We start from the raw sequence: 13530 nt of genomic DNA on the forward strand, positions 1-13530 counted from the left end.
TTTTTTACTAACTGTCCCCATTGAAAGTTGCTGAATTAGCTGTCAGTAGTTTCTTTTTGCAGTGTACCCAAAACCATACAGACCACACCACTGGTTTACTGTGATACTGAAGAAAACATTAAAAGTTTTGATTCTTAAGCAAGTGCTGCGTTTTTTCTGTTATTTCTAAGCTGGTTTATGAATGTTTACTGGCATTAGACATCATAAATAACCTGTGTAAGAGTCAGTTACCCAGACCTTAAAGATTTGTTTCATGCCTGTGTGTTCAGAAATATGACTGCAAGAAAGAGTGCAATTTTTGAAACAATACTTTTCCGTGGCAAAGGGTTAAATAAAGTCGTGTGGTCGTTTATTGAAAGTGAAAGTTACTTGAAAGTGATGCTGGAGTTTTCAAATATTGAGAAATATTAAGAATAAAAACACTTTGAGCATCTCAATATTTTATAAAATAAATCTTTTATTTTATCAAAAGTTGATCATGACAGCAATAAGATCATAACAATAATATATAATGCACAGAAATGGAATAAACAGCAACAGAGTATATGAAAAACTAGTGCAAAAAAATCACAAATACAAAAATATATTGCACTTGGTACTTTGATAGTTTTCGGTGGAAGAAATTGTTTGAACAACATTCTCAATTTGATATATTCATCTGTAAACATTTATCTTTTACACGTTGCCATTCTTTTTGCAAGCACAAAGCTTCTTAAAATCCACGTCTGGAAAAATCTACAGCGAGAGAAGCTTTAGTTCAGAGCAGAAACCAACAGGCGACTTGTGGTACTTTATCTCGGTTGGTTGGAGTTGTGCTTTTCTCTAGACCTTGACTGGGTTTTTAACCTGGTCATTTAAACCAAAACACACACACACACACACACTCTCTCACTCGCACCCACATTCACACACAATTTGAGCTATTTTAAGTGCTCAAGGTGTTGTTAATGTGACACATTTCTTTAATTAATCATCAGTAACATCCTCTGTCTTATTCTTTCACTCTCCCCTTTTTTTTAAAATCTCTCACTGTGTTTCAGCTTTGTTCACAAAAAGTGACGTTTTCCACCTGAAGTCTGGTTAGTGACGCTGACGCCTTCAGGCCACAGTCACACGCTCAAGCTATCATTTTACTGACGACAGCTTTCATCTTGTTTTCAATGTGCCATCTAGATTAAAGAGTAGAATATCATTTAGATCTGTGGTAAGATTTTATCGTAGCATATAGGCCTGCGGGAAACTGCAGTATATAAAACCACAGGTAGAAAAACAGTAAGTACGGTATGTGCAAAATTCACTGTGAGGCAGGAGGAGGCTTCTTCTGACAGAGTCATACAGTGGTGTCAGAACTTTTTTTTTTGCCTCGTCTTGAGCACAGGATATGGAAGATCCAACATGGCTCAAAATCCCTGGTCCATATGTCAATGGTCACCTTATACTCTCTCAGCTGACACTCCCAGGTCACGGAGGTTCTGGCCTTATCTGTGCTGATACATAATCTGGTGAGAAGCTGGCCATGTGGGCCTGGTAGCTGAGGGTGACGATGGTGTCTGGTTTTTTGCAGAAGCCTTCTGAGGGCTCTTCTCAGCGGGACGGACACGTGTCGGGTCTCCTGACTGTGGAGCCACACACCTCCACGGGGTCGGGGTAAGGGTCGACCTGAGGGTAGAGGGGGGTCAGAGAGAGAGAGAGCTGCATGTTTACAGGCTGCTGATGGAGTGGTAAATAAAAACACAAAGACAGGAAAAATACATGAAATGTGTGATATTAATATGAGCTCTGCATGTTAAAGGTAAACAGATGTAGCAGAGAAATGTGTCAGATTAACTCAAGTGACATTTATTTAAACCATTCTCCAACTATTTAACCAATTATTTTACAGTAGCTACCTATGTAAACCATTTACCCATTACTTTAGTTAACTAACTGTTAATCCATTACTTTAGTTAACTATTTAACTGTTACTCAATCACTTTTGGCTACTACAGCTAGTCCGATTGTTAGCCTACTGTATATTGTTTACATTTTGCCTAATCAGTAGCATTCATTAAAAGTTGCTGAATTAGCTATTAGCACTGTTTGCAGTGAACTCAAGGATGTACAGACGACTATCACTGGATCACTCTGACAGTGATGTAGCGTCTTTTTTCCTGTGATTTCTGTGCAGCCTTATGGAAGTTTGTTCTGGGTGGTCAGAGATAATGAAATCCTTGGGAAGTGTTTGATGTCTGTGTGCTCAGATTTGAGTTATGACTCTGAGAAGGAGGACGAGTTTTGCCTCTAATTCACCTTTCACAGTATCTTTGTCTCTGGCACCATGTGGGGTTTTAGTTTTCTCACTGTGTTTGTTCTTATTTTTGTTTTTCTGTCGCCCTCTTGGCCAAATCTCTTCTAACTGGTTAAACATGTATGTGTGTGTGTGTGTGTGTGTGTGTGTGACGTGTACCTCAGAGTAGAGTGGTGGGGGAAGATATCTGAACTCTGTGATGTATGTTAGCAGAGATCCCTGGTCCTCTCCCTCCCCGTCGGACCTATCACAGCCCTGCAGACAATCCTGCCTGTGAGACTCTGATATTGCCAGATCGCTGTAGCTCGGTGGCGCTGCAAGATAAAAAAAGTGTAAGAGATCTTTGCCTTTAATTTGCACATGAAAAAAAAACACAACATGCAGGTGCCCGTGTTTACTGTGCCTACCCTCTGGTCTCTGGCCGAGCCAGCTCAAAGTGCTGCAGTTGCTGCTGATGCTGGAGGTGCGGGTGGTGCTGGCATGGAGAGGTATGGTCCCGATCACCAACGGCAATGAGACAGACAAGTTAAGTCCACCAGGAACGTCTACATACACCTGCAGGCAGAGAGGGAGCGTGTGGAAAACATGACATATTTTTGATTTATATCATCTGAGTGGAGCCGGTTCAACCTGTTCATATCTCTGAAACTCAGCCCCTCAGGTGACCAAGGTACCTGTGCACCGTCACCTCCACCGTGTACTTGTACATTAGTACAGTACATTAGTATGCAGGTTATAAATAATGTGTTATTAGCTAACTAATTATTTGTAGTTTTTAAGGGCATTATTAACCCATTATTAGTTAGCAGCTTTTATTGTGTTATTAATACACTATTAGTCTGCAGATTGTTCATAGTTTATACTATAATACTAGCTGGTTATGAGTATTATATTAGGAGGTCATTAGTAAGTTATGAATATATTATTAGCAGGTTATTAGTATGCAGGTTATGAATGATGTGTTATTAACAAATTATTTATAGTTTTTGGGGCATCATTAACAGATTATTAGTGCATTATTAGCAGGTTGTTAGCAGCTTTTAGTGTGTTATTAACAGGCTATTTGTATGTAGGTTATTAGTAGTTTATATTATGTTACTAAGGGGTTATAAGTATTATATTAGCAGGCCATTAGTGAGTTATTAGTATGTTATTAGCAGGTTATTGTGGTGAGTTATTATTAGTTTATAGTGTATTTTTCGTTGTATGTTTTTAACAAATTATTAGTTGTTAGTGCTTCATTATATTATTTCTATTAAAAGCTGGTTTTCATTATAGATCAATGGATTTTTAAGTAAGAATTATGAATTAGGTACAACTAATCATTAGCTGTACACCCGCCACCATCATCATCATCATCATCATCATCACGTTTGAAGAACAAACATGGCTGACTCACCTCGAGGGCGTACTCCACTCTGATGATGGGACAGTCCAGGATCGAGGGGGACACCGGAGGTATTTTGAGCAGCTTTCCCTCCCAGCTCTGGCTCTTGCCCTGCGGCAGAGGGTCTCCTCGCAGGTTGGACACCAGCTGCTGGATCTGCTTGCCCTTGCCCTTAGCGAAGAAGGTCTGGGTCTGGTACAGCGCAGCCTTGGGCACCACGACCCGGGACGAACAGTTCTCCACCTCGGCGAAGATTTGGATGGACTCACCTTGGAGAGAAGACAAGAGATCAGTCTGTCAGACTGAGAGAGAAGTGACATGAGTGAAATCTCAAAGGCAAAGAAGAGGAAGGAGAGCTGGAGGAATGAGGAGGAAGTCTTTCACTCACCTGGTGTGTAGCCCTTTCGCTCAATCTTGGCACTGAGGGAGATCGGGCCTGAGGCACAGAACCAGCAGCACAGGGTCTTCTCCTTGGTACCAGCCTGAGGGGCCTGTTCAGATACAATCGTCTGCTTTAACGGCCGCTAAAACATCCACAACATCACAGTAACCATGTAGCTGGTAGTGGGAGTCAACAGCCAGTTAGCTTAGCTTAGCATAAAGACTAAAAACAGGGGGAAACCTCTCGCCCGACTCTCTCATTAAACCTGATCAGTGCACAGATCAGTTACTTTGGGTTACACAGCATTTCTATATTTGTTAACATTATAGAAAAATCAGTAACAGAATTTGTTATTTTCTCCATTAAATGAAATGTTTTTGTTGCTGTTTACTGAAACATCAGCTACGCCCCCGCTGACACATGAATCTGATTATTTGGCTCTGTGTGCACCCCTCGTTTATTTCCTGAGGGTTTCAGCCTGATGAAGACCTGCGGTTGGTCAAAATATCACCAATCAAATTTGTGGGAGCTGTGAATCCAGACATCCAGTGTGTGGGTGCTGCTTGTGTTACAGGTGGATTCTACTACCTTAGGACACAGCCAGGCTAGCTGTTTGCCCCTGTCTCCAGTCTTTATGCTAAGCTAAGCTAACCAGCTGATGGCTGTAGCTTCATATTTGCCATGAGGTCATGAGAGTATCAGTCCTCTGATCTGACTCTTCACCAGAGAGCAAATGTTTTCCCAGAATGTGAGACTGTTCCTTTAAGGTGAGCAGCGTGAGCAGCGAGCCTACCAGCAGCAGTGGTGTGTTGATGTCGATGTGTTCAAACACAATGAACTCTTTCTTGGCTTTGACAGGGCGCAGCCATGGACGGTGCAGTTCAGCTTTCACCCAGTACCTCACACTGCCGTGCTTCCCTTCGAAGGACGTGGCCAGTGCCCTGATAGACGGGAGGAAGGGCGGCGGGAAAGACAGAGTGTTAGGAAGTGTGGGTGGTCTGTGGTTATGTACTGTGGGTACACACAGTGTGTGTGCAGCAGGGGAAGAAGTACTCAGATCCTGCTCCACTACAACACAAAGTCCTGCATTCAAATCCAGATTCACGTAGTTAAAGTATCACAGTGAAAGTACTTCATTGTGCAGTTAAGTGTCTTCTGTGACTGATCTGATTATCTCTGACATCATCAGATCATTAATCCTGAGTCATCAATAGATAGTTTAATCCACTGGTTCCCAATCTAAGGGTCAGGGCCCTCCAAAGGGTCACCAGATAAATTTGAGGGATCATTTTGGACCTTTTCTCTTTTTTTGAAACATTTAATAATGTTTGTAAAATAGCTCTAAACTGTAGTTAAGTTCTGTACTAGAGTGAATTTAGTCACCACTCACATCTGAGGCAGGTTGAAGCTGAAAGCAAACTCGTGCAAGCCGGCGTGCAGAACAGTTAGACCTTCCTCCGGACAGTCCTCATCTGAAACACAGAGAGCACATCTCTAAATACACCTGCACTCTGCAGAGCCCACACCCTGCTCCGCTAACACACAGGGTCACACAGCCTCAATACACAATGGACTTCATTTTATCAGGAGAGGACAGTGAAAAAAACTAGAGCTGCAGTTATTATTCTTGTAAGATTTCATTAATTATAGCTGTTCAAATTTCATCTGTGTTGTCACAAAAGTAAAAAAAACAAAAATTGTAACTTTATGTGAAATACAACTGAAACACACAATCACCCACTATTTTGATAATGGGTTGATCATTTTTCAGCCATTTGCAGTTTCCAGCCTCTCCAACATTAAGATTTGATGCTTTTCTATTTTTGAAATATCACAGTAAACCAAATATCTTTAGGTTGGTCAGACAGTTTTCACCATTTCCATCACTTTAAAGATGATTAATTGAGAAAATAATTGCCAGATTAAATGTCAGTTGCAGCGCTGAGTTCTGAGTGCTTAATCATATTCATAGACTTGATCATTTCTTCTTTGATCAGATATTTCTTGATATTAAAATGTGTATTTTTTTTTTTATTTGGTGTGTCCCAGTGTGCACTGTTTTAAACCATAAAAAACACAACATTTGACCAAACAACAAAACAAATACAAACATTTATTACATCAGAAATTACAAACAACTGATTTAACAGCCTGACAGACTGAGGAACAAACAACCTCTTTATCCTGTTCAGTCTCTGAACTTTCTGTTTTATGGCAAAGGCTGACGTTTAAACATGACACGGCTCTGATGTAATTTTACCAGCCAGAGACTTTTAGATTTTGCTGTTTGAAAATGTGACTCAAGTGTTTGACCCACAATCTTCCACACTTGCTTAATGTCTCTGCTGAAGTTCGGATGAAAACGCCGAGTGTGTGGAGCGTCACTGGGCGTAGTAAAGAACATGACCTCTGTTCACTTCCTCATTTCTTCTGTTATTGTTTGTATTTTAAATGTCTCCACTCAACCCTGCTGAACTTCAGCTTCCTGCCACCTCAGCACTCGCTCTACTTTGCCCTGCATCTCTGCTGTTTGTGTCTGTCTGACTCTGTGTGTGTTTGTATGTGTTTGGCGTGAGAGCTGTCATAAACAGCCTGCCTGCATGTGTATGTGTGTGTGTGTGTTCGTGCATGTATGCTCGTGCGCCCCTGTCAAGTCACCGGCAACACAGAGCAAGCAGGAGTAGACCGGTATGAACCAGACTGAGCAGCTTCCTTCAGCTGGAAACTCCAACGCATGCATCACAACTCAGCCTCCCATTGGAGGAGAGCGTGACATGAATTTACAGGCCGCGCTCTGATTGGTGCACTCACGACAGGCCCCTGCCCACATTAGTACAGCCATGTGGTGTGTGGCTTGAGAGGGGGAAGAGGAGGGGGGCAGGGAGAGGAAGGGTGTTGTACTCTATCAGTGAACTCCAGGTACAGCTCTCACGCACAGACTTGAATGAAAAAAAGTGAAGACAAGAAAAAAGAACATGTGACACGTTCCGATCTTCCTCTTCACCAACAATCTGCCGCATCTGACAGTGAATCCCGCTCCAGTCAAACTCACCATCATCATCATCATCATCATCATCAGCAGCAGCAGAGTTTTATCCTTTTTTTCCTTTTTGTACAAAAACAGTGAGGTCAGTGTTAAAGCAGTTGATGAAAACAAAACAAGGTTCATTTAGAAGCTGTTTCTGGAGCTGTCGATCAGATCCCATGATCTTCCTCAGCAGCTGGAGTTTAGTTTTCGTAGGAATTATAAACGTGTTTTGTTGTCTTAAAAAACTTGAAGGTGACTTTCAATCACAACTTTTATATTAAGAAGCTGAAACTGAAACTTTCAAATCATTATTTTCAAGCAAAAATGCCAAATACTCTCTGTCTCTAGTTTCTTAGTCATAAGGTTTAACTGTTATGTGACAGTGAACTGATATTTCTGGGTTTTGAACTGATGCTGACATATTGAGTAAACAATGAAATTAATAACAAAATAATTGTTATTTGTAGCCCTAAGCTGAAATGTATAGCCTGACTTAAATTTTCATTTGCTTTTATGACCTCAAAACAGTTTCATCAAGTCAGAGGATTCAGCAAATTCATCTCTGAAAGTGAAGCAGCTGTTTTCAACAGTCAACAGTCTTGATGTCCACACAAAAACCTGCAACATTTTTCCCACAACATTTCATTTCATCTTGACCTTTGACCCCCAATCTATCCCTGAATAAACAAACAGGATGTATGGAGCATAGCCATGAAGGACGGATAACAAAGTCCTTCATAGAAGCAAGTAGTTGTTGTTAGTGACAAATGCTTGATGATGATGATGATGAAGATGACGATGATGATCTGAAGTAATTCATCAAAGTCTCTAATAAATCAAGCGATCTCCTGCTGTACATAAACAGTGTGTGGTTGAGTCCAGAGAGGAGGAGAATGTAGGTGAAGTCTGATCTACAAACTAATGGTGAGAAACTGATGCAGCAGATTCCTGCCTGAGGCTTTTATTTACATAATGTCTCCATCAAACTGTCCCTTCACTCATTTGCATCAGGTTTTACAAGAACAACAGCACAACACACACATAGGAAGTGTCGGGAGGCTTAACCAGCAGCTGAGATGTTATTCCACACACACACACACACACACACAGAGTCAGTCTGGTCCTGCCTCTCCTCCCTCCTCCCTCCCTCTCTGGCAGTTTCTGAACAGGTTTGAACCGCTTCTAACAAAGGGAGTTGCCTGAGCTCGCTCTACTTCAGGATGTTATCAGTAAAAATGTTATTTCTCCATCTAATTTCGCGGAAATGTTGAGACAAACATGAAACACCATCGGCTGCTTTCGATTTTTGTATCTATTTCTTCTTTTACGCGAAGTGTTCCATACATGCATACAACTTTTTTTTTTTTTTTTCCAGGGGCAAACTGTTAAATGTCAGGATGCAGACTGCGGCCGCAGCTGAGTCTGTCTGGCCGCCTCCTCGCTGCTGTTCTCCAGCGCTGACGCGGGGACGGAGCCCGGTATCGCATCAGCTGTTGCATCAGCACCAGTCGCTGATGGACCGGCTGGTCCGGGGCTCTGCGGCGCCACACGCCGCTGCTCCCTCTGCCCTCGCAAAGTTTCCCATCACATAAAGCAGCTCCCGTGAAAAGTTTGCGTGATCAGCTGACCCGCATCACTCCGCACACTGCGACAACAACAGCGGTTCTGTGACAGAGAGCGTGAACTGACTCCTTACCTCTCTCCTCTCCTATCAAGGTGTCGTAGTGGTGCAGGTACTCCACCTCCTCGGTGTAGTTCTGGGTGTACGCCGTGTTGGCTCCGGTGTTCCTCGACTCCGTCCACCGGACCTTGGCGACTCCTCTTGCGCTTATGTCCAGACTCTTCACCCGCACATCCCCGGTAACGTCCACGACCACCCTCCCCGACACCAGTTCCCCCCCGGAGAACACCGGCAGGTTGTTCTCATTCAAGCTGTCAAAGTAGATCCCCAGAGCTCTCACTTTGGCCAGTACCATGGTGGCAATGAAATAATGAGAAAACACGATAAGAAGAAAACAAATTACAGAGTCTGTGGGGGAGAAGTTGCGAGTAGAGCCGTGTGGCACAAATTCATGCGCCTAGCTCCGGGAGCCCAGCGCGGAGCCGGGTCTGCGGCCGTGTCGGTGATGGCTCATCTGGTGCAGACGCACAGCTGATGGTCCGCTCTCAGCTCGGCTCGGCTCGGCTCGGCTCGGCTCAGCTCTCCGCCTGCTGTGCCTGCCCTGCGCGTCTCCCGCTGCTGTCTGCCTCCAGCCGCCGCGGCCGCGCTCTTAAAGCTTCAGTGCGCAAAAGGAGCCTCACTGAGCATGTGCGCGCCGCCGGCCTGCTCACACTCAGAGCAGCCACATCCAGTGCAGCCTATAGCTCTGACAAACAACCTGAAAAACACACACACAGGATGTGTCTCCACTTGTCCTCACAGCCTTTACTCTTATGAAAGGAAGGAGATAAATGTGCTGAATAATCTGAAAAAAAGTTTCTGGAAAAAAACTTTTTCATTGCTCAGTTGACACACTGTACTTCAACCGCGCAAACGCCTTATTTAGCATTTACAAGCAGTAAATATACACTTAATAAAAAACCCTATGATGTGCACTGGGTGGCCACATTAGACTGAAAAACCTGACAGCTCATCTTCAGGAAAGAAGAAAGTTCGTGTAACTAAATCCTCATTTCCATTCATTTGAGTTTCCTCAGACATGAATTTTTGATGTTGTAACATTTTTAATTCAAGTTTGTTGTATTATTTAATTCCCTCTGAGTTGACCTCAGTATTGCTACCAACATGACTGGCTGCTGACATTTTTGTTTTAGGTTATAAAAACATCAGATTGTCCTGGAATAAACCAATGAATCTGTCCAAATCATCCTTTAAAATTAAATTAGTTACATTCTTAAGAACTTGTGGGTGAACTGATTAGTCAATCCACATTATTCAGTAACTATTTTTACTGTGGCTTAAAGTGATTTTTCATGGGGAAATTAAAATGGTTTAGCCTCACTCACAAAAATGAAGACTTTTCCTTGTTTTTCATTCGAGTAAGTTCAGTGGGTTTCGGCTGTTTTGGGTGGGGGGGTCAGGAGTCACCGTGGGAACTGTACTGTGGTGTGTGGACAATTTTCTTCTACTGCTGTCTCCTGTTTTGTAAACCAAAAGTTTAAAATAGATTAGATAACCCAGTTTCCAGAGGGGAACCGGGAACAGGCAGTGGTAACATTTCTCCAACCAGGAACCAGTTAGGAATCAGGAGCAGGTCAGAGTAGGCCTGGTTCCACAGGTGAGGAGGAAGCATCCTGTTTTCATTTGTGTGATAGCATTGTCTGCTTTGTAGTTAAACTCTCCAAACTTAAATCATGTTTAGTGTGTATGTGTAGATATCTTTCATGCAAGTTGTCAGTGCTAATGCTTTAGCTGTTCATGGCTACAGGAGTCTGGGTTAGTTGTAACGACAATACATGGACACAGACACACACACACACACAAATCTGTGCACATTTACTCGTGTTGTTGAGCTTTTTTATTATGTTCAAACGTCCAATCACTGTGACAGTAACTAACAGACTTGGCTCACACACCAATTCTGTTTACAAGGTTTTTGTCATAATCCTTATATCATGATTTTACATTGAACTCCAGGATACGTTACAATTAACCAAGACTACGGGGTGAATTGTGACATTTGACTCTTTGTGTTTGAAACTAAACCATGGATTTGACACCTACACCACCTACCAGCAGACACAACTACTCTGTGGCACATTTTAAAGGGTCTGGATTAAAAGCTGATTAAAAGAGCTCCAACATACAAGTAAACATCAGTCATGGAAGTAAAGTCAGTTTGCCAACTCATTTTATTTAAATAAGAGTCATGATATAAGTTGTGAAGATTATCTGTCTTCTAGCAGCACTTTGTGGTTTAACTTTAATTTTAGCGTTAACGTTAAGTTTATACGTTTCCATGAGTTTCATCCAAAATCAAAGACAAATTCAGCGTAAAAACATGAAGCTGTAACATCTGTCGCTCGTTGTTACCTCGTGGCGCTCACCTTTGTTTTGGTCTCCCTGGAAACAGACAGGTGAGCCACAGCTTTAACCAATCACCGGGTCCACAGGGGCCGACCCCTCCCTCAGTGGGCGGGTCTTGTTTTCAGCGTTCGTTTGAATATTTCTGAGAAAAACTAAACTTGATGTAAAATATCTGCTTCTTTTGCTTCTGGTCTTCCTCTCAGCTTACCGTGACCTCACCTGTGACCTGTGACCTGTCGCCCTCTATCGATTAGTTTCTATACTCGTGAATTTAATAAGAACAAACATTTGTTTGTTTTGGGTGGGTGGGGGGGGGGGGTCGGGGGTTTCCACAATATGAAATAATTCCACTCAGTTAAAATAATGGACATCACAATAAACTGCCTCCTTCTCATAACGTTCTCACACATTTCACTTTTATTTTGATAGTTTGATTTTACTTCCGGTTCACGGTTTCCACTGATGTCAGTCTGATTCACAGGGAGTCCTGGTATTATGGTGTAGTATCATAGGCATTATTGCACAATATAACGCAACAGCAGAACTACATCCTACAAAATGATCAAGCAGCTGAATCAGGATGCGGAGGAAGAGACATGGGGCAAAAATCACACTCTTTCTCGGAGTCATAACTCAGTCAAATCTGAACACAAGACATTCATATTTTTAGATTTAGTGTGACGTACACCTCCAGTGGTTGACATCATCTTTGTTGTCCATCACGAATAAACATTCACAAATCTATTTAGAAATCACAGAAAAAAGACGCTTCTCATTAAGTAAGAACTTGCCTGAGAATCATCCTGTTTTTAGGTTTTTTTAATATCACAGTAATCCAGTGAAAGTTGTCTGAACATCCATGGGTGCACTGCAAACAGGAAGTGATAACAGCTAATTCAGCATATTTTTAATGGTGTCAATATATATGTAAATATACTGTATATAAACAAATACAGGTTTAAAAAACAGAGCTGAACTGTAGTCTGCAGAAAACTGACTCCATTGCAACATGAGACTTCCTTCCCAAAGCGTCGGGGGAACTGTAGTTAAAAGAAACTAGAGTGTGAATAACTAGGCTAGAGCAACTACTTGGGGACACTAGACACAAAAATTTCCAAGTATACAGCCTTATCACATAATAATCAGTTGTTGAAAAGGTCTGTCATTATTCCCTGAAGCTCAAGATCTGGAGTTCACTGTCATAGAAAATTGGGAATATTTACAATTCCCATACAGAAATGTAATGTATGACATACCTGTCATATATCAAGTGTGATGCTTCCATATATGTCACCTATAAGGGGATATTACATCCATACATCCTCTGGATATATGAAAATGTAAGTTTATAACTATATAAATATCCATAACTTCACTTTCATGTGGTAATATCAAACACAGAGAGCCACGTGGATCTGTGTAGAAATATATTTTCTCAGATAAATGCTACACAGTTGTTACAGCCGGTCCTTCGTTACAATCGCAGTAATAACTCAACAGCAGCAAATACCCATGGCAAACAGGCTATGTGCAAAATGACAGAAGATTTTGGTGGTAAGAGTAAACAGCATAGGAAGACCTAATAAAGCTTCTTCTCCCTTTACCTGGAGCTCAGGTGGAGCCGGACGCCACACACAAGTGACAGACGTATTAGACACACTTCACATTCAGTATCCATAAATGCACTTGCATATAATTTCTGTTCAGTCATGCAAAACACTTGGACACATACAAGTGACAGCGTAAACAGACATGCAGGAGATCACATCGCACAACCTTCCACAAGTGAAATAAACTAATAAAAGAACAGTGGGATAAATGCTCATTAACTCTGACTGTTCTGTACACGTCATACTAACATTTGGCCCAAAAAAAGCAGTAAATGATAGAAACTGAAAAGATACAGTCTATGAATGGACTTTATGGACTTTATAATGCCAAAATAAACAAATCAAACAAAGAAATAGATAAAATGCAATGCAATATAAATTATGTGTATTTCTTTTTTATGCATGCACTTACTGTGTCATAATTACATGTAAAACATGTTAAAAGGGCAGTTATTTAGCTTTTTGTATTTAATAATTGAACGTTTGTCATTGTGACATGAATTTCCCATGACACATTAATCAATCACAGCTCAGAAAGCAGAGTGAGGAGGTGTCAGATACTGGGACATTTTGAAGTGTTTGTATTTGCCAACAATTATAACTTCTTCTATGAAAACATTTTATATTGTCATAAATGCATTTTACTGTCATTCATTATCTGTTTATAGAGAAGACTCCATTTATGTGTGTTCACAGGAGGAGTTAATCAATAATCAAATCTGCTTTCAACTACATTGTACTGTACCAGGAATTAAATGCTTATAAATGCTAAACACGGGGATGTAAAGTGTTGCCAAATGTCACAAAAA

At 41.5% G+C, this 13530-nt stretch overlaps 1 protein-coding gene across 1 annotated transcript; it reads right to left on the reverse strand.

The window, feature by feature from the left end:
- Window positions 1-437: 437 nt before the first annotated feature.
- Window positions 438-9329, reverse strand: LOC139611562 (arrestin domain-containing protein 3-like). The gene is made up of 8 exons (XM_071466326.1): window positions 8781-9329; window positions 5447-5528; window positions 4850-4997; window positions 4063-4165; window positions 3687-3943; window positions 2695-2842; window positions 2447-2601; window positions 438-1659 (listed from the first exon to the last, which is right to left on the reverse strand). Exons 1-8 carry the CDS (start codon window positions 9058-9060, stop codon window positions 1585-1587), a joined length of 1248 nt encoding a protein of 415 aa, XP_071322427.1. The 5' UTR covers window positions 9061-9329; the 3' UTR covers window positions 438-1584.
- Between the last annotated feature and the right edge of the window lie 4201 nt (window positions 9330-13530).

This window comes from Trachinotus anak, unplaced genomic scaffold (assembly GCF_046630095.1).
Source record: "Trachinotus anak isolate AG129_WGS33_773 ecotype Australia unplaced genomic scaffold, CSIRO_AGI_Tana_v1 ptg000028l, whole genome shotgun sequence".
Lineage (NCBI taxonomy): Eukaryota > Metazoa > Chordata > Actinopteri > Carangiformes > Carangidae > Trachinotus > Trachinotus anak.

Excerpts from the sequence above, each read along its gene's own strand:
- LOC139611562 (XM_071466326.1), bottom strand. The coding sequence starts at position 9,060 with ATGGTACTGGCCAAAGTGAGAGCTCTGGGGATCTACTTTGACAGCTTG. Across the intron at positions 3,944-4,062 it reads GCGAAAGGGCTACACACCAG|GTGAGTCCATCCAAATCTTC; the intron begins GTGAGTGAAAGA and ends CTTCTCTCCAAG. Across the intron at positions 2,602-2,694 it reads GCTCGGCCAGAGACCAGAGG|CGCCACCGAGCTACAGCGAT; the intron begins GTAGGCACAGTA and ends TTTATCTTGCAG.